We start from the raw sequence: 21315 nt of genomic DNA, 5'->3' as shown, positions 1-21315 counted from the left end.
CCAAGGCCACGAATACAAACCACGGCGTTCGCCACGGTTTGCGAATCACTTTGCGTTTCTGCATACGGAACGTAACTGGGATGCCTTCTTCAACACGTATTTACCAGATAAAGGCAAAGCGTACGAAGAGGCAACCGAAGGACACTTTTCCCTCCACTGCTTCGTATGGGCATCAATACACCAGACGAAGCAGACCAGACAAGAGGGAATACAGAAGGCGAAGATCCACTCTGATGATCTCATCAAACTTCCGAAGATGTGGAAGGACGTTGAGAAGATGCCAACTGGCCTCCGAGAGCTGTTTTACGACGCTGCACGCGTGGAAATCAGTAAATTGGAGGAAATGTCCGCCTGGAAAGTTATTAACCAGGAGGAGGCAAAAACGAAGCCTATACCTTTGAAATGGGTTTTCACGTACAAGATTGATCAGAACGGATACCTCGAGCGCTGTAAGGCGAGGATCTGTGTACGAGGCGACCTCCAAGAAAAGCACCCCCTCGAACAGACATACGCAGCGACACTCGCCGCCAGAACGTTTAGGGTGGCGATGGCGATCGCTGCGCAATTCGATCTGGAGGTCCAACAATTCGACGTTGTGAATGCGTTTCTCAACGCTGAAAGAGGACCAAACGATCCCCCAGTCGTTTGCTATCTACCAGACGGCTTCAAACAGCGCGGGAAGTACGTTGAGCTGCGACGCGCCTTGTACGGACTACGAGACGCCCCATTACTGTGGTACAAGGAGTTTTCCTCAACACTCCGTCGTCTGAAACTCAGACCTACAGACGAGGACCCGTGCCTATTCCAGACAATAAACAAGCACGTCTTAGTCCTCTTCTATGTAGACGATATTCTCGTCTTGTACCACAGAGACTACGCGAACGAGGGTAAGGAAGTAATTGACGGGATCAAACACGACTACGAACTCAAGGACCAAGGACCAGTCCAATGGTATCTTGGGATTCGAATCGTACGAAATCGCAAAGCCCGGAAGATCTACCTCGCCCACGACCAGTATATTGAACGCGTAGCGAAGAAGTTCAACGTGGTTGACCACCGCGCACCAACAACCCCGCTACCTCTAACTTCGCTTGAGAAGTATGAGGGACAAGCGACACCCGCTGAGGTGAAGACCTACCAGGAGAAGATCGGGTCAATCCTGTATACTGCAGTGATGATCCGCCCAGATGTTGCTTTTGCGTGTGCTATACTGTCGCGTTTCCTGACGAACCCGTCTCCCCAGCACCATTCCGCAGCGAACCAGGTGATCCGTTATCTATACCATACTCGATACCTCGCCCCGTGCTTCGGTATCTCGGGGGGCGAGGAAGCGCAAGTTCTCCTGATTGCAGGCGACGCTTCGTTTGCGGATGATGAAGAGACACGACGTTCGTCTCAAGGATACGTGATTTCGCTGTTTGGAGGACCAATCCAGTGGAAGGCTGCGCGCCAGAACACAGTCACAACGTCAACAACCGAAGCGGAGCTCCTTAGCCTTGAGAATACTGCAAAGGAGACGATCGCGTTGAAACGACTACTTCGAGATATTGATCTCGACCTTGGAGACGTATGGAAGATCCACTGCGACAACCGCCAGACGATTCGCCTCGTGGTAGGCGATAGAGAACGTATCTCAACCAGGTTACGCCATGTAGATATCCAGAATATGTGGCTGCGCCAGGAGCACGCGAAAGGCTCGTTCTCTGTGGTATTCATGCCAACAGACGAAATGCCAGCCGATGGGCTTACAAAGTCACTTTCCCGCGCGAAGTTCGAGAGATTCAGAGCACTTCTGAACCTGCAAGACGTACAGTCACAGATACAACGAAACGAAGCGCAAGAAGCGGGAGCAAGTGAGGCCCGCAGGCCGGTTTTATTTGAAGTATTGGCCCCCAATGGCCAGGAGGCATAAGTGGCTCCTGGGAGCCCAGTTCCCGACACGAATTGGCTCTCACTTTCGGAGAGCGGCCGCGTACGTATCCATCAGGACGTTGTACGCGGGGACCACACCGGCGGGTAGATGTGATCCAACGAGGCTGTCAATCGCAGCCCGAAGACCAGCCGCCTCTGCAGACGAAGGTTTCGCCTCAGAAGACGATCCGGCCGCCGAACCGCCATCAACAGGCGCGTTCCCACCCGGAGGCTGAACAGGCTTGTCCAAAGACTCGCCCTTGTTCTGACCACCAGGCGGTACTACCGCCACCTCGCCCCGACCCTCACCCTCGCCGTACTTGGCTTCGTCGAGGGCCTCGCGGAGAGCACTTTTCACGCGAGCGAAAGACTGCAAACACAGTTAGCCAGGATCAGCGCAAGGCAGCAGACGAATACACGTACCTTCCGGGGTGTACCCGGGGTCCTGTCAGCGGCCAGGAACCTCAGCCCCAGACGAAGCACCTCGCCGGTCGCCGGTACGCACGGCTTCTTGACTTCCCGGCAGTGCTGGCACTTTTGTGAGGTGCCGCTGGGCGCACACTCGCCGTATGACAGTCCCGCCAGTGCACTACGAATGCACTGGACGCAGACGGCGTCTCCGAGCGGTGGCAGCTGCTGAGGATCCTGGAAATCGGCAGGATCATTCTGCCCCTCTACTCACAAGTCAGAAACCGAGACGAACTTCGTATGACAGGCACACTTACCAGGGCCCGCGGTGCCCAAAAGAGGCTTGCGGCCTCGGCGCTGCCGTTTGGGAGCCGGCGACTCATTAGGCTTGGGCCCTGAACCCTCACCCTCTGTGCCACCGGACCCGTTGTTGCCAGGCGGTGGTCCTGGGGGCTTGGGCTGTAAACCCTCACCCTCCGAACCACCACCCGGGTTGGCGGCGCCATCTTCTTCTACGCGAGAAGTCAGAAAGGAAGCGAAAGACGAAGCGAAGTCAACAAGAACGTACTGTTTTCGGGTGGGAGCCCAGTTTCCGAGGAAGGGCCGCCACCCTCCCTCACCTTGCGCTTGGCGGCAAGCGCCGCGCGCGCCTTGGCGGTGGCGGCCGCCCGTTCTTCTTTGCTTTTTGGTGGCATCTAAACGAACGACGTTAGCTTATTGATATCACAGGCGAAGATTCGCGCGCAAACGTGCGCGCGCGCGGGTTGTGATGCTGGAAATATACGTACGTGTGTGTGTGTGTGTGTGTTTGTGTGTGAAGAGGAGAAGAGAAGAGACGAACCGCGCAACTGGGAATATTATTCCTGGGCAACGAGCTCGCTTCCAAATCGGGTATCGCGCCGAAATAAACGAGCTCACCGAACGGAAGGAACAACAACTTGATGGGCAAACACGCAAACACACTTTTCACGCGATATCGAATGGCAAACAAGCTGGCAGGCGACTTCTTCGCCTATTATTTCATTTGTCTATTTTTATTTGTATTATTCTCGAGGCTGTGGGTGGGAAACGAAGGATCGCAGCCGTTGCTGTATTGCAGACGACTCTGCGCCGTCTGGGGGGGTATGTCGTGATGCCGCAACCCTTCCGGGCAGCCTTGCGCAGCCTGCCGTAGAGACCCACTTATCCGGGCCGACCAATTCGCCCCACGGCGATGGTCCCAGGCGAAGTACAAATAGACCTTCGCCCCCGATCCATAGTTAATAAGACAAGCCGTCTATTTCACACTATTCTGCCGCGTAGTACGAGTAACCTCGGGCATGCGACAGAAGATTAATGGCCTGCATCCACCGGCATTCCAGAGTGAGGAGGAGAAGGTTTGGGTGAGAGAAAATAGGGCTGTTCCGTTCTAGAAGGATTTGCCGCAAGGCTCTGTTCATGACAACCTTTGATCGCTTTCCTGTCGGTGCATCCCAGGAAGTATTCGGTTATCTCTTGGGGAAATTAGTTCGGTACAACCATCGAAACACTTAGCCAGGGAATCAAACTCCAACAGAGCTATTAGGCTCATCATATGGAACTCCTGGTTGGCAATTGCCAATAGGACGCTGCAAATTGTGTATCTATGTCCGTGTCTATATAAATTCTGTCGAAAGCGGAAGTCGGGTCCTTTATCTTAAAAGCCAGCCTGTCCCCAATATTTTTAAACTTGGTGCTTTTGGTTATTGAGCTCATCCTTCCTATTCTTCATGTGTTCATGTCATTGTTTTGTATTTGGATGGTACGCAACACCTTTCCATAGCTGGCACGAACTCAGCCACTTTGACACCATTAGTCTGACAAATATTGCACCACGACCAGAGCTGTTGAACTGTATCGTCCACAGCCCCGTATAGTAGAAACCACCACTGTCAGTCACCGAGCGATCTTATAACGATTCTTGAATATGACGGTTTGGGCCCTCGACAGCTCTCGTTTTCGCCATCTCAGTAGAAGTTGCGGTTATTTTTGAAGTCTTGATACGAAGCGTCCAATGCAAACTGCCAAGCAAACACGCCCACCTCAAGTGTTTGAGCGAGAAATAGCTTCTTACTCGAGATTTCCATTACTCCTCGTCCATTGTAATCAAAGGAAGTAATCGGGGGTAATTGTCTCTCGCTGTATGATAGTCATATTGTTCTACATTCAGGCGTTGCCGGCCTTTCTATCTTCCTTGATGATATCAGCAGCCCTCTCAGCGACCGCATATACGGTGCTTTGGATATTCCCCAGTGGCTCAATAGGGAATATACTAGCATCAACAATTCGAAGCTTCTTTGCCCCATAGACTCGAAGCCGCTCATCGACAACACCACCCTCCTCACGCGGTAGCATGGCGCAACTTCCTGAAACGTGAAAGACTGAGATCTGTCTCTGACGCACGATCTCCTTAGCACTCTCCAAACTTTCTCCTGTCAAGTCTGGCAAGCGCTTGCCTCCCGGCTTGAGCAACGCACTGAAAGGCTCAGTGCCCACAATCTTCTCAACATACTGCACGTTACGGGCCAAAAGCTCCAAGTCAAGAGGGTTCGAATTGTAACGAGGGTCCCAGGCGGGCAAAACCTTGTGATCAGGACTGGTTATGTGAACTGTTCCACGGGAAAAGGGGTGGTTGAGTATCGTCATAATAGTGATGTAGTTCTCTGGGCGAGAGGGTACGAGATACTCTGCCATATTGGCCGGGTGGTCGTTTATCGTGATCTGGGACGGAAAGAGAAGGTATTCACTACTCGGCTCTTCAGAAGATCCGATAAGAGACTGCACAAGTTTTCCGGAGGGTGTGGTTGTGTTCTTCTCGTAGGTTGAGAAAAGATTTCTCTTTGCCTCCTCCGAAAGAACCCCGTTACCATCGGCAAGTGGCGCGTAGGCAGCACTCACTGTACTCTGGCCCAAGGGGCCTTCCTGTGTGGCTTGATATTGACCGACAATGGCGTTGAGAACTTCACCATCTCGCAGGACATCGGCAGATGGAATTCCATCATTGACTTCGAAGCTCTGGCAGACAATGGGGTGGTCTTGAACGTTCTCCCCAACGTTGGGATTGTCGACGACAACTGGAATATTGTGACCTTCAAGCAGATTCCTACCGCCCACACCAGACAGCTCCAGCAGCTGAGGTGTTTGAAGAGCCCCTGCAGCCAGAATGACTTCAATCTTGGCTGAGAAATTTAACTCCTGGCCATTCTTAGTAATGACTTGCAAACCAGATGCAGCGACCTCCCCATTGGCGGTGTCGAAAATGACCTTCTTGACATGGGTCTCGGTCAATACGACAAGATTTGGCCTCTTGGAAACCTCTGGTGTATAATATGCAGTGGCAGAAAAGCTTCGGGTCTTGGTTTCTGGGTCAATGCTGCACGGGTTCTGAAATGCACCAAAGGCCTTGCCGCCGCGAGGATCACCTGTCACACCGAGACCAAGGTTGGAAAAGGTGTCTATCCAGGACGTGTTTGTGATATTGTATCCTTCTCCAAACGAAACTTGAAGCGGACCGTTTCCGCTCAACTTCTCGTCGTAATAGTCCAGTTTGACGATGTCCTTTGCAGATTGAGACGGTGGGTGGTCAGTGCCGAACTTGCGGAAATACGGCGCAAGGGCATCGAAGTTCCAGCCTTCATTCCCGAGAGCACCCCAAGCGTCCAAGATTCCTCTTGATGGATACAGCATCAACATGAAATTCAAGCCAGAACTGCCACCGAGCATCTTGCCCCGAGCCTGGTTAATTCGCCGGTTGTTCAGGCCGGGCTACAGGCCATCAGCTTTTCGGATCTTAATAGAGCGGGTGCATCCAGATGCCCTACCTGAGGTACCGAAGTGAAGTTCCAGTCGTACTCTTCTTTTCCGTAAACACCGGCTACCAGCCCAGGTGTCAGAACCAGAGGATCAGTGCTGCGGTCGGCACCAGCCTCCACAACAAGAACGCGCACATCTGCATCCTCACTGAGCCGAGAAGCAACCACTAAGCCAGCCGTTCCACCACCGACTATGATGTAGTCAAAGGTTTTTTCGTGGCCCGTTACAGATTCCATGGTGGTTTCTTCCATGTTGATGCTCTGCTACTTGGTCGAGGAGCAGTATTAGTGAGGAGCATGAAACGAGGTTCTCCGGCAGAACGGAAATATATGTAAAGTGCTTCGAGGTGAGCCGCTTATTTACCCCATTCTCGAAAGGACGGTCACCTGATTTCATATGCATATGCATGGCATGATATCGTGAGAAGTCTGCATGAAGCTAACCAGTAGAAGCCAAACTAGCCCAAAAACCCTTGAGAGTACCCCACTGTTGATGGTTATTGGTTGTCGTTGAGGAGCAACCTTCGGCTGGGGTGATCTCTAGCCGTATTAACCCTGTTGGTATGACAGGATGAATGTACGGGTGTTATAAATCAAAGGTAGAGCAATGCGGTAAACTCGTCTGTATTCTGTACGTGTGTTGAAGAGAAAGTAGGCAGGTTGGCAGCAGCAGCAATAGTAGAGACATCGCTGCTGACAGCCCGGTGGTTGGATCTCCGGGTTCCGCTGCCGCGGCAACGGCCGCGGCCGGCTGCTGCTATTGGTCGTTTGCCTGTATTCCGGTTGAGTAATCCTGCAGACCCCTCTCATTTCCGGTTGATACTTGTCTAACCCGAGGTAAAGAATTCGCCTGCCAAGTTCAAGCGTGGTCGCACCTTTTACATCACTGAGACAAAGTCCCAAGCTGGTAACCAAAGTACCACAAAATTTATCCTTTGGATTTCTTCAGAACATTTCGGGTTTTGAAAAAACATTTTCTTCGTAATGCAAACTGTGTATTTGATCCTTGCACAGATTACGTGGACAACTACACTGCCCGATTAAGCAATCTACATAGTATGGTCTCAAAAACCTGGCCACTTCGCAAACCCATTATATTCCAGACTCAACAAGATGCGAAGACGTATTCTTTATGCCACGGCCGTGTTGTAAAATAGTTCTCTGACAATCAAATACTAGATTTTGAGGAAAGTGGCATTGGAAGCGGGCACTTCCGAACATCCTAGTCACGCCCATCAGCATGTGAAGGTGCAGGGGGGCATGCCACCTATCAGCATTTCAGAAATGAACTTTGCTCACCTACGGATGGATCCTTCTTGTTGGAACGCACAAGTGCGCCATTGCAGGGGCAGATGCAGATGTCCAGCCACTGGGCATGGATCTGATGGCCACGTCACCCGTGATCTCGACATGTTGTTAGTGCCATACTCAGCCGTTTACCGGGGACCGAATCGTATTTTAAGGGTTTGGGTGCTGGTGCTGGTGGAAGAAATCAGGTTTGGCTGCTGTCTATCTGCAACCAGTATCGATTTCTTTTCCCAGGCCATGCATCGCCCGTTTGAAGATACTTGGTCCTTTGGTTGATCTACCAGACGTCGGACATACATCTAAAATCGGGATGTTGCCCCAGAACATTGACATCGGGCCATGATTCCACAACTGTGCCGCATAAGCGCATACCATGTTTTAATTACCTAAACGTAGGATTTTCTCTGCATCCTTTTGTGAAATACCCAGGTTTGGCAATGATTATACAAGGTGCTACTGCAAACTTCCTGCAGTCACTAACGGCCAAATCATAGTACGATCGAAGAGGGGCAGCGATGGCCGTATTGTCGAGCAATTACCGAGAGTCTCTGAAATTTTAGAAACTAAAAGAATTGAGAAACAGGTAAGCCTTCTTCTGAATTTTGAATTTCGATTTCTGATTGTCATTGAAGGCCAATTCTTGCCAATAACGCGACTCTCCAGGTCATCAGCTTCCCAGCACTAACGTTATTTATTGTTAAGGGCAATATCACCGTGACTGCAAATGGCGGGTTCTTAACTCACTGGTTCAAAATTCAAGAATTTCCTTTTTGGGGAGCTGCAGTCACTATGAGTACGGCAGGCGTTCGATTTCAGCTCATTTCTGGCCTTGGTATTGGTTAGAGATAATAATGTAGGTCGATAAAACGTCAACTCCCTGTAGCTACAACGGTGCCCGGCTTATTTCCAAGTGTAAACACACACTCGGGTAGATGTAGGGTAGGACTAAAGTCGGAATTTTGAATCAGTGAGCCCTGCAGGCCGCCGTAATGCAGGGATCCCACGACTGAACCTCCTAAAGCCTCGCGGAAAGCACCAAACCTCGACAAAATCGATCAGCAAAGTAGAGATAACGGGAGTGGAAAGTCACTCGAATGCGAATCTCAAAGGTAAAGTATAGTCGATTTTATCAGACGTTATGAAGGAGGCAATCTCGCGGATACCAGCTCGGCCATGAATGTTGGGGTGTGTTGTTGATGGGAAAACCTCCTTGGCCCCTAACATCTGAGAAGTGATTGTGAGTCGAGGGATTCCGACATCTCTCAGCATCACTCTGACCTTCCAATCGTGAAGAAGATGGACGCCGGGAGTTGACAACGCATCTTTCGCCGCATTCCCCCCACACGCGGCGCGGGATGTTTTTGGCATATGCAAAAATCTCGAACCCAGCCGCCTCGAGCTGCACGACAACGGCTGCACGGTGACGAAGGATGCACTGCGGATCTTCAAGGGACGTTTCAGCAGGAATGGAAGTATCTCCGCGTGAGTTTTGCAATAAAAACCAAGAATTATGCACCTTGCTGGCCTGAAAATGCGAGGCCTGGGGACCTGTCTGGCTCGCCGTTACGTTCCAAGCAGCTCATACCCACCTTCCGCATATGGCGTTGCAACAAACGATAAATTTCCTATCTTGACCATTCTTTAAGGAAGGCAGTTTAGCCATTTCGACATTGCTTCAGATCTCCTAAAATGACAAATGCAATGCACAAAACCCAAAAAAGCCGTGATTGACTTCATCTTGTCCAGAGAGCCGGGGAACGGCCGGGCCCGAAAACTTCTTCGGCCTACTGACGCCAAAAATAATACATTGGGCAATGAAACACACTAAAAGAGAATCTTTCATGCTACTGAAGCACGAGAACTATCAACGCTGGCCAGGTCTTCTAGGCGGGACATGCCGAAGTCTGTTTTCATCATTCTTGGCATTACAGTCTTGTTTAGGAAGTCGATGCCGTGTTGATAATACCGTAACACCTAGCTGTAAGTCTGCCATGATCAACGTCCTTGCTGCATCGGAGCCTCAGCTGTAATGAGAATAGCGGCATGGCCGAAGCCTCAAGACCGATCCCTCCAGAGCATCCTATGTGCGTACCTCTTCACTGGCATGCATATTAGAGCGGGCGTGGTCGCGCAACATGGCCCGAAGTCAACCCTGTTATCACGGTAGACGTAGTATTTGCAGTCCAAGAGCTTTCAGGATCATCTTTCTGCATTGGGCCTTCCGTATGAAGTCGAAGATCTACCTTGAGGGTTCACAAAGACCGGCATCTTTGATAAGTGACTTCATAGCGAGAAGTTGGCTGTTCTTTGACAGATATAAAAGTCCTCTCAAGTTGATCAGTCTCAGATCACCTTCTAGACTCTCAACAACTTTTCTGTCGAAGTAGAGACGCAATTAACGACACTGAATCTTTCATCATGGCTTCACAAGATGAGAAGCGCACGTCTTCGAGCAGTTCTCAGGGGAAACCCGAAGAGAAATGTGTTGTCAAAGCCGAGGGTGTCTTCTCAACCTCAACAACTGGAACACTGTCGGAGACCTCTCGCTCCGTTACACCGTCAGAATTGAGCAAACTTCCAGACCAAACCGGTAGCGAGTTCAGCCGCAAGTTTCGGTGTAAGTGTTCAGGACATTCCTTCCGTTTACAGCATCATCCTGACGTTCTGTGTAGATAAGTACGCTTCTTCATATAGGAAGACCTTCGCCACTATCTTTACGATCAACCTTGCTGTCTTCATTGCTCTCGTGGCTGAAGACCGTGGTGATCCTAAGCCGAGGAAGATAGGTAACGCAGCTTCATTCAATCTCATGACGTCCCTTCTCTTCCGTCAAGAAGAATGGGTCAACATGTGCTATGAGGTCTTCACAATGGTACCGCACTCATGGCCCTTGTCCGTCCGGAAGCGTTTGGCCAAGGTCTTCCACTACGGAGGCTGCCACAGCGGCGCGGGAACGGCTGCGGTCGTCTGGTATATCTTATATACCATCTTGGTCACGAAACAGTACGTGGAAGAGCCTGAGGACGATATCAAGGTCGATATGATCTGCAGCTGGGTTCTTGTCGGCATGTTCGTTGTCATTCTCACATCTGCCCATCCCAACCTGCGCAGGAGGTTCCACGACTACTTCGAAGCCTTTCACCGATTCGCAGGCTGGATTGCCCTGGCCAACTTCTGGACACATAACATATTCGCGGCTCGCGTCACCGCGAGACAAGAGTCAACAACCGTTGGCATGGCTCTGATCACCTCGCCTAACTTCTGGTTCATCTGCATCTCGACATCCTGCTCCATAGCTTCTTGGTCTAGACTACGGCATATCAAGGTCTTCCCGGAGAAGCTGAGTGACCATGCCACCCGCCTCCACTTCAAGTACCGGACCATGCAACCCTTCTACGGCCTCAAGATCAGCGATAAGCCGTTGACGGAGTGGCACGCCTTCGCCACGATCCCGGACGTGGACCCAGAGTCGCACAAGATCAATGGCTTCAGCATTGTCGTCAGCAATGCGGGTGATTGGACGAAGAAACAAATCTCGAAGCCGAATGACCGCAAGCTTTGGATTCGGGGCGCTCCTTTGCATGGACTTCTCTACACCTCTCGTCTCTTTAAGAAGATTGTCATTGTCGCAACTGGATCTGGCATTGGTCCATGCCTTTCGCTTCTGTTCGCAAACGTTACGCCATGCCGAGTTCTCTGGAGTACTAGGAATCCTCAGAAGACGTATGGTGACAAGGTTGTGTCGGCTGTACAGAAGGCTGACCCTGAAGCCGTCATCTGGAACACGACAGAGCGCGGACATCCGGACATTGTCCTTGAGACGTACAAGCTTGTTCGTGCGTCGAATGCCGAGGCAGTTTATGTGATCTCGAACCCCAAGGTAACTGAGATGGTTGTATTTGGCATGATGTCGCGGGGAATCCCAGCTTATGGTGCCATCTTCGACTCCTGAACTGTCTGATTTGCCACTGTTCCCGTGGCGCTGAAATGCGGAACACAAGACATTCATTCAATCACCATCACTATAATCACGGCGAATGATTTTGAAGAGTGCACGAATTTACTATAAATCAAAAAGGATTCACTCGTTTCGCCTCTGATTTAACCTCCCTCTGGAATGATATAGGCAGTGGAGATTTTCCCTGTCGTCTAGGGGATTTGCAATCGTTCACCTGATGGGCAAAATTTTACAAGCAGACACAATGCTAGTATTAGAATTGGGAGGATGATTCAAATTAAGCTTCAAGTTGGATTTTGATATTTTTTTATATTCACATTGTTGATGTGACTGCCCTCAGGGACTTCCAGCTCATTTTCACGACAATCACTTCTTGTTAGGCCAACGGCAGATTAATGTGACCCTTAAAAAGATCAAATCTGTTCAGCAACCTCATTACATGTACAAATACTATTCTACAGCGTCGATTCCCAGCTTCTTTTAGCAGACCTCAACTGTCAAATAGCTGGCCGTAACACTAGTTTATCTAAGTCGTACTGTTCCTGTGTACCTTTCAGAAATTGCTTGATATCATGATGGTCGGTCTATGCCAATCAATAAACTCATCTCCCTCGGCTAAGAAGCTTCTCAAGCAATCTACATTATCGAACTGGAAAGGAAAAGAAGGTGTGTTCTGGCTTTCCAACTGCCAATCCTTTCTGAATAGCCATCGAAATCTCGAAGCATTATTACGAAGACATTTTTCTTGTCTGGCACGAAGAAGAGAAGGCCTCGGAGATCTTCTGAAGTCAGCTTTTCCTCGAATTGAGGTTCATATTACTAAGAAGCCGTCAGCAAATTAGTATTAAGGGATCCTAGCTTTCTAATAAGTATTATAGAAGATAAGCAGCTTTGTTTTAATAATATTATACTTGCTACCGCTATACCTTATCTTATCAGCATAGACGTCACCTAAGTCTATAAACTACGTAGATAGTTAGTTTAGTTGGTTTGCCGCAGTAGATCAATAGCCGAATACCCGACAATCAAACCTAACCTACAATTTCAGTAAAGAAGTGGATTTACGATTTGGTTCAAACTATCCAAATCTCGAAGACATTGCTCTAGTACGTATTAAACTTTAGCCTGCGACAATAATTGAGTTGCCACAATCGGCGCTCGGGCAGTAGTACTATGCGATTGTGGCTTTGAATATCCGAGCCTCGGTAAGTATTACCCGATTGGGAAATTCGGACCCGAGGTCAGCCATAACGTTTGTGAGGCTGCTGGAGACTCCCAAACTTGACGACCAGCAATAACCCCAAGTCCTCTGCCGCCCACCTGCGAACCTCCCATTTTCCTCCTCGGTGTTTTGTCCCGTAATGGTAGTTGATTTCCCGAAAATGCCTACCAGCGCCACAAACACCAGAGCCCATAGGTCATGCGATGCATGCACTGTTCGCAAGGTTCGCTGTCCTGGTAAGCTTGATACCTCGTTACTCTCGTAATCGGTCCCGTGGGAGAGGGATATCAAGACCAACATTCAATTCAGGACCAGATTCTTCAGGCAATTGCAGTAACTGTATGGTAAGTTTTGACAAAGATGTGATTACCGCATGTATCCTTGCTCAGAACCGTTAATACCAACTCTTCTGCAGCGACGGAAGACCGAGTGCATCTTCGGTGTGAGAAAGTTGACTCGCAGGCCAAATGGTAAGTCTGATCCGAGAAGCACCCTGAACAAGCCAACCAGGGCTAGAATTCTCCCATGTGCACTAACCACTCTCTTGATTACAGTCCAGAGGCGGTTCTCCCCCATGGACAGCTCGTCCGAGTCAAACACACAAGATTCAGTGCGGCAAAGCTGTACTGTGTCGGTTTTGGACTTTGCACTTCCACCATCGCCTAGAACGGCAGACATGACCCCCACTTCTGTGCAAGACACAGGACGGGCGGGGTCACATCGCATGCCGGAGCTCTACGTAGATCATGTCCTTGAGCGCGCACGGAAAGGCCCGAAGTCATCCAGGCCTGCGGCTGAAAAATTCAACTTCGTGAAGGTGTGTACCTATCCTAAACATACCAGAAGTATTTGCTGACTGTAAAAAGGGGTGCGGCATATTTGGTAAGTTTGGCGCGAACTCCTGATACATTTATTTTTACCAACTGTCCCCCGTTGCATGGACTCCTTGCTTACGATGTGTTAGGAGGTTCCAACAGCCTGACCTTCTTTTCGGACAATAGACTGAAGTCTCTCTCGCAATGTCTTGGTCACGAGAGAGTCAATGATCTGGTAGGAAGGATCGCGGCTACTGTCCAGGATCGACTGAGGGTGGTCAGATTCTATGGTTCTATTTCATCTCGTAAAGTCGAATGCCCAACAAGTCTCAACGACAAAGCACTTGTGGCAAGATATATCAAGTGTATACAATGCCCCCTTCCTTAAACTAACGGCCTAAGCTTATTGTGCATAGTGTATTTCGACTGCGTCCATCCTCGGTTCCCGTTTCTCGATCGCGTTGCATTTGAGCATACCGCATTCAATCAAGACAAACCCCATTCGGCCCCCAAAAGCAAGGCGTGGAACTGTTTATTCCATACGGTTCTCGCCCTTGGCTGCCAGTACGATGGGGGAGGTGGGTTTGAGCCCGGGGTGGGAGAATCGTGGAAACTCTTCTCCATCGCTCTAGCTGGCTTCACAGAATTGATGCTACTGCCGGACACTCTCACTACATTTCAGGCGGTGACAACCATGGTTATTTATTCACTTGGTGTATCCGGGATAGCTTTCGAGCATGTTTTCATGTTGGAAGCGACTAGGAGAGCCCAAAACTTGGCCGACGCCAGATTTGTTGGACCTGCAGCCGAAGCATACAGAAAAACTTTCTGGGCACTGTATACGTTGGAAAAGATTACTAGTTTTCACCATGGAAGGACCTCCGTGAGTATCCCACTAAAGTCTTCCCGCTCATGGATTTTACTTTCTTTTTTTAAAACTCCTGTTGTTTGCATACTCTGTCTTGTCAAGCGGCTGACCATTAGGCAGAGCATTGTTGACTGCGACATATCATGCGCAATGCCCAGTACACCCGAGTCACTTTCGCCTGGCGAGTTCGACGATACTCTTTGTTTTGTCCGTCATTCTCGTATCCTTTCTCGCGCATACACTTATCTATTCTCTGTTGGCGTTTCCGACAATTCTAATGACTACTATCTGGACATAATCGACCAGTTGATGGAAGAGCTCGAAGATTGGAGGAAATCGATACCAGATAATGGCTTCAGGCCCGGTGGCTTGACCGATCCGCATGCAGTCATTAATGATTTGGAGAGAACCTTTGCTCTCACCATTCACTTCCTCTACCATAGTTTTCTCTTGGCCATTTCACGAATGGCACTTAGATATTTGCCATCATTGGAAGAGTCGCCGAAATGTTCCCGGCGAGAGTCTACCATGGGTATTGTTGAGCACAGTGCTCGCTCAATTCTACAATTAACAACACTCATTGACGTGGCGCCTTACACTGCCATGTGGTACGTCAAAAATCCCTGGCATTTACTGTCGTTTGCTAATAAAACTGTACGTTAGGATGATGGCAGGAATCCCTGTTTTAGCCTTTTTCGTCATGTTCGACCTTGTCATCCACAACCCCCATCAATCGCAGATATCCACCAACCTAGCACTGCTTGATGTCGCTATTGTTCATTACAAGCGGATGGATCAGCTGTCCAACGGGGCGTTGCCCGGTTCCATGATTGCAGAGTTTGCGCATATTGCCCGGGCCTATGTAAACGAGGTCACTGGCCGTAGCCCGGCTAGTATCACGGCTCAAGCATCTTCGGCTACATCACAAATAATGAACTCCCAGCCTCAATGGTCACTGCCACAGGAAAACGAGTACGCTATCCTATCGAATGCTATGAATACCCCACTTCAAAACGTAAAGTTCTCCATCGAACCGCACCTCCATGCATGTGAGCACTAACAAAGTATTTTTTAGACCAACCTAGCCCTGGAAGCAGAATACATGGATATTGAGGGCATTCCGTTGGCTTCGAATCAACTCACCGGAACCAACGTGATGAATCTTTTTGGTGTTTGGCTTCCCGACTTCGACCAAATGTTCCATCCAGGTTTGATGGGACAACCCGACATTATCCAGCCAATTTCTCAGGAACATCTCGACCTCGGTCTGAGCCAGCCGTCTGATAACACCCCATGAATTTTTCCTTTTTGTCGTATTTGCGATGGATGCCGGAGTAGCTCCTTTATTTCTCCACTCCTAATTTAGCAAAGAAACAAGTCAAGCTGTAGTATTTAGTCAGGGCACACAATAAGACATAATTGCATCTCGTCCGAAGTCTGCTGATAAGTCAGGTCAGTGATTCCTTGCCATGTGTACGGATATCGAAGTGCCAGTTACCACGCGCCGTGCAGCCACGAGTGCAGGAGGCGATTGTGGCGCTCTGGTATTGAAGTAAACCCAATCTTAGGTGTGGAACCGCCTTAAGGTTGGAATGGTATAGGCTAAACATGGGAACAATAATGCTAGGGGTTGTGTTTCCAGCCCGCTTGATTGCCCGTACCTAGGGGGTTTATAGGCATGTATTAGGCAACGTTGGTCGCCTCGTTGCCTTTTCCCTAGGCAGCCAACAACAGACGCTTATTTGAAGAGCACCATTTCCTTGTCAAAGACACCTCTAAAATCAAACATTCCTTTCAATAAAATTAAATGCACTGGGCATTGCAATAAGTTTCGATGGGCGACTCAACTAAAGATGTATCCAATCTGGACCCCGCGGCGGTCGCCGACTTCCACGACACACTCAAACGGTCAAAACGTATTATTGCCGTTATCGGTGCAGGTCTCTCGGTATCCTCAGGGATGGCCGTCTTCAGAGGTACCAGCGGGCTATGGAAGAACCAGGACGTTATGCAGGTTGCCTCTCCCGCAGGCTTCCGTCATGATCCGGGTCTCGTCTGGCAGTTCTACTCGTATCGTCGGCAAGAGGCACTTCGCGCGAACCCAAACCCGGGTCACTACGCTCTGGCCGAGCTCGCCCGTCGCGTACCAGGCTTCGTCGCTCTGACGCAGAACGTCGACAACCTGAGCCCTCGTGCCGGACATCCGCCCGGCCAGATGAAGGAACTCCACGGCAACCTCTTCACCTTGTCGTGCTTCGACGAATCAGGGTGCGGGTACACAGAGCGCGACAACTTTGAGGAGTCTCTGACGCCCGCCCTTGACCCCTCCAAGGATGAGGGAACGACTATCGGGAGCATCGACCCCGAAAACAAGCCCAGAGCGAGCCCGGTTCTTCTGGCCGGCATAGCCCGTAAGCACGCGCAGATTCTCGGGGACAAATACCAGGGCAATACCCCGACCACACGGGACCTGGCCTCTCTCAAATCCCCGGAGCAACCAACGACCGCGCCGGTCGCCGGGGTTCGGTTGTCTTCGGGGCTGGCGAAGGAGGACCTGCCACAGTGTCCCAAGTGCAAGAGCAGCATCCTCCGACCCGGGGTCGTCTGGTTCGGCGAGCCTTTGCCCGTCGATGTCGTGAAGGAGACCGAGGCGCTCTTCGAAGACCCCGAGCCCATCGATCTTTGCCTCACCATAGGCACCTCCAGCAGGGTCTGGCCAGCCGCCGGGTACGCCGATATAGCTCGAAAGAAGGGTGCGAGGGTTGCCGTTATTAACACCCGCGCTGAAGACGCCAAGAATCTCCGTCCAGACCGGGATTGGGTGTTTGTTGGGGATTCGGCAGTCATCCTGCCAGAGCTGCTGAAACCTATAATTGGCGAATTAGAGGAGTAGGATGCGATTGTAACAGGGTGTAAACCTTGCAATGTGAGGTGGATGACGCCATGTTCTGATTGGGGATGTCAAACAGAGTGGCCAGCTCAGTACTACAATAATATTGTCAAAGGACTTTCTCTCTGATGACTGCTGAAAACACCGAAAGGCGTCTCCATCCACTTCATTACTTTAGACTGTTTCAAATCGATGCAGCTCTTTCATTTTCGACTCTTATACACAATAGCAAGCTAGGTTATCGCTACTACACCCATCTAGTCCGATTCTGAGTGCTTGATGTGATAATAACAGACCAAATATAATAAGACATGGCTAACGCTACTATGAATTTTAAAACCGTATTGTAAGTTAAGGTTATCGACTAAGAACTAAGTAAATAAATAAAACGCATTGGTTCGTTACTGCATTCGTCATGGAGCCGTTGCAGTATTCGACAGAATATAATTTGAAAGAAACCAATCAGCATTGCCGCCCCGGAACGCTTAGACCCAAACCACTCATCAAATGATTTCATATCTGCGCAGGACCGCCATGACCAGGGGCGGGATTCCACGGAGATCGTTCTCGTCCGGGCCGAGCCTCGAGAGCTCGTTGTCAGAAACGCCGCGCAGGGACGCCGCGGCCGCGACGTTCGCCTGCGGCGTGTCCGCGGCGCTGATGTCCGCGAACGCGGCCTCGGCGTTGGGGAAGTTCGTGACGGGGACGGCTTGGGCATCGGGGACGGGCCCCGCGGCCGTCATTCTGTCTCGCTCGTCGATGCCGAGCGCCCTGGCCACCCCCGCGAGAAGGTCGGAAAGCGCGGGTACCGCCTTCTCGGGGATCTTGATCTTGCCGCCGCGGCCCTTGAACTCGTCCACGGCGCCAGAAAAGTTGCTCTGGATCTGACTGTTGATTGAATCTGCAATAGTCCTGACGCTTGGGTCCAGCGCCTTCGTAAACTGCAAACACGTCAGCTGCTGTCCTATACAGCTCGCCACAATAACCCAGTATAGGTATTCTTACAGCAGTACCCAATTGGCCGGCTTTATCTTGTTGGATAACAAGAGAGTCACGAATGAGACTCCTGACGTCCAAAATCTTGAACCCGGCCTTGTCAAACTCTCTGCGCTTGCCTTGGAGCTCAGTCAACAAGTTGTTGATATCTGGCTGGAGGGCAAGGAATTTTGTGCCGATCTTGGTTCTGCAAAACAACAGGGTAAGCACGTGGCGTTTCCAGTCTCGTTAAGCAACAGACTTACGACTCATTGGCTGGCAGGGTGTCTGTGGCCTCTGCGCTCTTTGTCCCGGCGTCGATGGTTTCTCCAAGTGTAACAACAGCCGCGTTAACCTTCAGCAAGCCCACCAACCCTTTCAGGCTGCCGCCCTCAAATGGTACAACGGTTTCATTGGCCTCGGCCACTCTCTGCTGGAGATCGTCGATGCGTTTTTGTAGCGCCGCGGACCCCCCCTTAACGGGTTCCTTGTCTCCCTTGCCTTTACCTTTGTCCTTGTCCTTGTGTCTGCCACCTCGTCCTCTCGCATCCGAGACGGGCGCCACCGCATCTTGGATGGGCGCCGCCATCTGGGCGGTGACCAGAATGAGACATAAAAGAAAGGATGCGACTATTAGAAGCCTCATCTTGAAGTCAAGGTTGTAGTGAGCTCTGGATTAGACGAATGTTGCAAAGTTTCTGCTTTGGGCAATGAGACATCCAAAATAGGAGGACGCTTGGTCTTCTTGATTTACACATTCGGAAGATCGGGGAGACATTGTGGGATGAGGCTTCACGTAAATAGTCGGGGCGAGACTTTCACAAGCCGTGGCACCCGAGGTAGTCTGAATTTGCCGTGGGCGTCTGAACAGGGCTATGGGTAGATGAGGTAGCGACTGAGCTCATCGCGCTCGTAGAAACAGCCGAATTCGAGAAGTTCGGCGGCTCTGTGGCCGGCCCTTCGCGCCTCTCTGGGGATGGCGGGATTCCCGACTCTCTGGAACAGGGTCAGGCATGATGCCAGGCGGGGTTCAAAATGTATCCGGTCGAGTCCATACCCATGCACAACAAGCACAACGTTGCCATGCCCCGTGGGGTAATGTTAAACCCGGCGCGAACAGGTGCTGTGGCTCCCTCCTGAAACGCGGAACGGTGGGAGGAGTTGGAAACTGTCTAGGTAAGCGTGACCAATCAGACACTTCGCGCTTCTCGATAGACTCGCAAATTATACTTTCCAAGTCGTCACCTCCAGGCTGGAGGTCTTCGTCGTCCCACGCCAGACCCTGAAGCCAGGCTATAAAACGGATGTTATAGGGCTTATAGCCTGCGGAGAAATCCCAGGATGATGCTAGACATGGTGAGGGTTGTCATTGTCACGACTTTCATTTCTGACGACTATATGGTCACAAGCGGGAGTGATGAAATACACACGTCGGTTTCGGGCTGGAATCTTCCAAAGTTCCCGTTGCACTCCTCAGTTCCCTTCCTAGCTCGACGTCACCGTTCAGTAAAGCAACTACCGGATGATGAATAACTTTTGCCGTGTATCGGTTGGAGGAGGGGAATCGATTAGTCTTTGGTGTTTAGATCGCATCTAAGGTTCATACTAGCGTGAAAGTGCGGAAGATTTCCTTAATTAAACAAAACGTCATTCCAGGAAAGCGTTGTTCATCAGGTAATGTTGACGATCCTAGCATACCCTCTTCTTCGGGTTTAGTGAAGTCATTCAGCCGCTGATTATATTGCACCATTGGCCTAAGCTGCACATTTAACGCAACGGCCCCGAGAACGAAGAGAGCCATGTGTTTACAGCCAAGCCTTTCCTCGCTTGCCGGGTCTCATACTTTGCCTCTTCCCGAAAGTGTGAGACACGCTGTCCGAGCCTTTCTTGCTACTGCAATAATTGTTCACGGAAGAACATTCTATCGGCTCGCATTTAGAAAAGGGAACCAGCTTCATGGTACCGATAATCGCCATTCCAATTAATGCACAGTTATTCGTTCTCTCCGGAAAAGAGAACCCGAAAATAGTGAGATACGCTCGGGTTCGTATCCACCAAGGCATGCTTGGCGGATTTGCAGGAAGAAGCCGACGGGTGACCTGTAAGGATCATGATGTTCTAAACAGGGAACTGCAACAGACTGAGCGGCGCTTCCCCGCCATTTTCTCGGACGTTTTCAGTTCTGCAACCCAAGGTGACCCCTATCCGAGTAGACGACTCGTGATCCGCGCTCCAGTTTAACCGAAGTTCGAGAGACAACGGGGAGAACCTTTCTCGAAAACGAGGAGAGGAGAAGAAACAACTGCCGTTTAAGTCTAGAGCAGCCGGAAAGCGGCCCCAGAGGGGTACTGGGGAGAGCCGCCGTGGGGCTGCAGGGCTGAACATGGGAGGTGGTGGTTTGATCTCGGAAGGGAATCCCTGGGCAACTTAAACGGCAATCAGACACGAACAAGATATCCCAAGAAATGAGCAGCAGTAGGATTCCCCCAGGAGCTGCTGGCTCAATGAACGATAAGCTCTGGGGCGTTTCCGCACTAGGGTTTACATGCGGAGTAAGTTGTCCATTAATAGAGAAACTAATGTGAGGGCTGGCATTTTACCTCTGAGATCTGCAAGTGAGTTGACTTCTATCGGCCAATCTGATATGAGGCTCTGGTCGACTTGGCACAGAAAGGAAGGAGTCCCGTGCCTTGCCCAGTCCCTTTTGCACGGACTCAAATTGGTTTCGGACAGTGTCATTCCGTCCAGGGAATTTCTGTGAGCACCAAAGGCATCGGTAAAGAAGACGGCGGCGATATCCGTCTCAGAAAGAAGGGCGGGAAAGCTCTAGTCTTCTAATGGAAGCCGCAGATCGTTCTTTTCCAAAGACAGGATTTCAAAAAGGGCCGCCAATAGTCGATAACTAAAGTGCATGCGCACTTACCTTCAATCAGATGACGACAACGTCCCATATCTCAGAGACCATATTGTGAGATGAAGGGAGAGTCGATGTCCCCTAAACTCGTCCAATCGCAGAACATGAGTCACCTCACCATCTCAAGTGAGACGCTTTAACGTAAAACGTCCAAAGGGATTCGCCTACAGAGTTGTAGACCAGCGAGCTTAACTAACACTACAATGCTGCTTATGC

At 50.4% G+C, this 21315-nt stretch overlaps 6 protein-coding genes across 6 annotated transcripts; 3 read left to right on the top strand and 3 right to left on the bottom strand.

Moving 5' to 3' along the window:
- Positions 1-1951: 1951 nt before the first annotated feature.
- On the bottom strand, positions 1952-3014 carry EsH8_II_001145 (uncharacterized protein; the record flags this gene model as incomplete). Its single annotated transcript, XM_083264443.1, has 4 exons — positions 1952-2281; positions 2335-2585; positions 2637-2831; positions 2888-3014. 4 exons carry the CDS (start codon positions 3012-3014, stop codon positions 1952-1954), a joined length of 903 nt encoding a protein of 300 aa, XP_083121765.1.
- Positions 3015-4503: 1489 nt separating this feature from the next.
- EsH8_II_001144 (GMC family oxidoreductase) lies at positions 4504-6401 on the bottom strand (the record flags this gene model as incomplete). Its single annotated transcript, XM_083264442.1, has 2 exons — positions 4504-6102; positions 6159-6401. 2 exons carry the CDS (start codon positions 6399-6401, stop codon positions 4504-4506), a joined length of 1842 nt encoding a protein of 613 aa, XP_083121764.1.
- Positions 6402-9875: 3474 nt separating this feature from the next.
- Positions 9876-11409, top strand: EsH8_II_001143 (uncharacterized protein; the record flags this gene model as incomplete). The annotated part of the gene is made up of 2 exons (XM_083264441.1): positions 9876-10074; positions 10130-11409. 2 exons carry the CDS (start codon positions 9876-9878, stop codon positions 11407-11409), a joined length of 1479 nt encoding a protein of 492 aa, XP_083121763.1.
- Positions 11410-14848: 3439 nt separating this feature from the next.
- EsH8_II_001142 (uncharacterized protein) lies at positions 14849-15617 on the top strand (the record flags this gene model as incomplete). Its single annotated transcript, XM_083264440.1, has 3 exons — positions 14849-14928; positions 14984-15335; positions 15396-15617. The coding sequence occupies 3 exons, from the start codon at positions 14849-14851 to the stop codon at positions 15615-15617; spliced, it is 654 nt and encodes a 217-aa protein (XP_083121762.1).
- A 537-nt stretch (positions 15618-16154) lies between these two features.
- Positions 16155-17213, top strand: EsH8_II_001141 (uncharacterized protein; the record flags this gene model as incomplete). The annotated part of the gene is made up of 1 exon (XM_083264439.1): positions 16155-17213. The coding sequence occupies one exon, from the start codon at positions 16155-16157 to the stop codon at positions 17211-17213; it is 1059 nt and encodes a 352-aa protein (XP_083121761.1).
- A 500-nt stretch (positions 17214-17713) lies between these two features.
- On the bottom strand, positions 17714-18831 carry EsH8_II_001140 (cell wall mannoprotein 1 family protein; the record flags this gene model as incomplete). Its single annotated transcript, XM_083264438.1, has 3 exons — positions 17714-18151; positions 18216-18393; positions 18452-18831. 3 exons carry the CDS (start codon positions 18829-18831, stop codon positions 17714-17716), a joined length of 996 nt encoding a protein of 331 aa, XP_083121760.1.
- Positions 18832-21315: the final 2484 nt, after the last annotated feature.

The sequence above is a fragment of the Colletotrichum jinshuiense genome, chromosome 2 (genome assembly GCF_051148585.1).
Source record: "Colletotrichum jinshuiense chromosome 2, complete sequence".
Taxonomy (NCBI): Eukaryota; Fungi; Ascomycota; class Sordariomycetes; order Glomerellales; family Glomerellaceae; genus Colletotrichum; species Colletotrichum jinshuiense.
The sequence above is the reverse complement of the archived record's forward strand: the minus strand, read 5'-3'. Positions and strand labels throughout refer to the sequence as shown.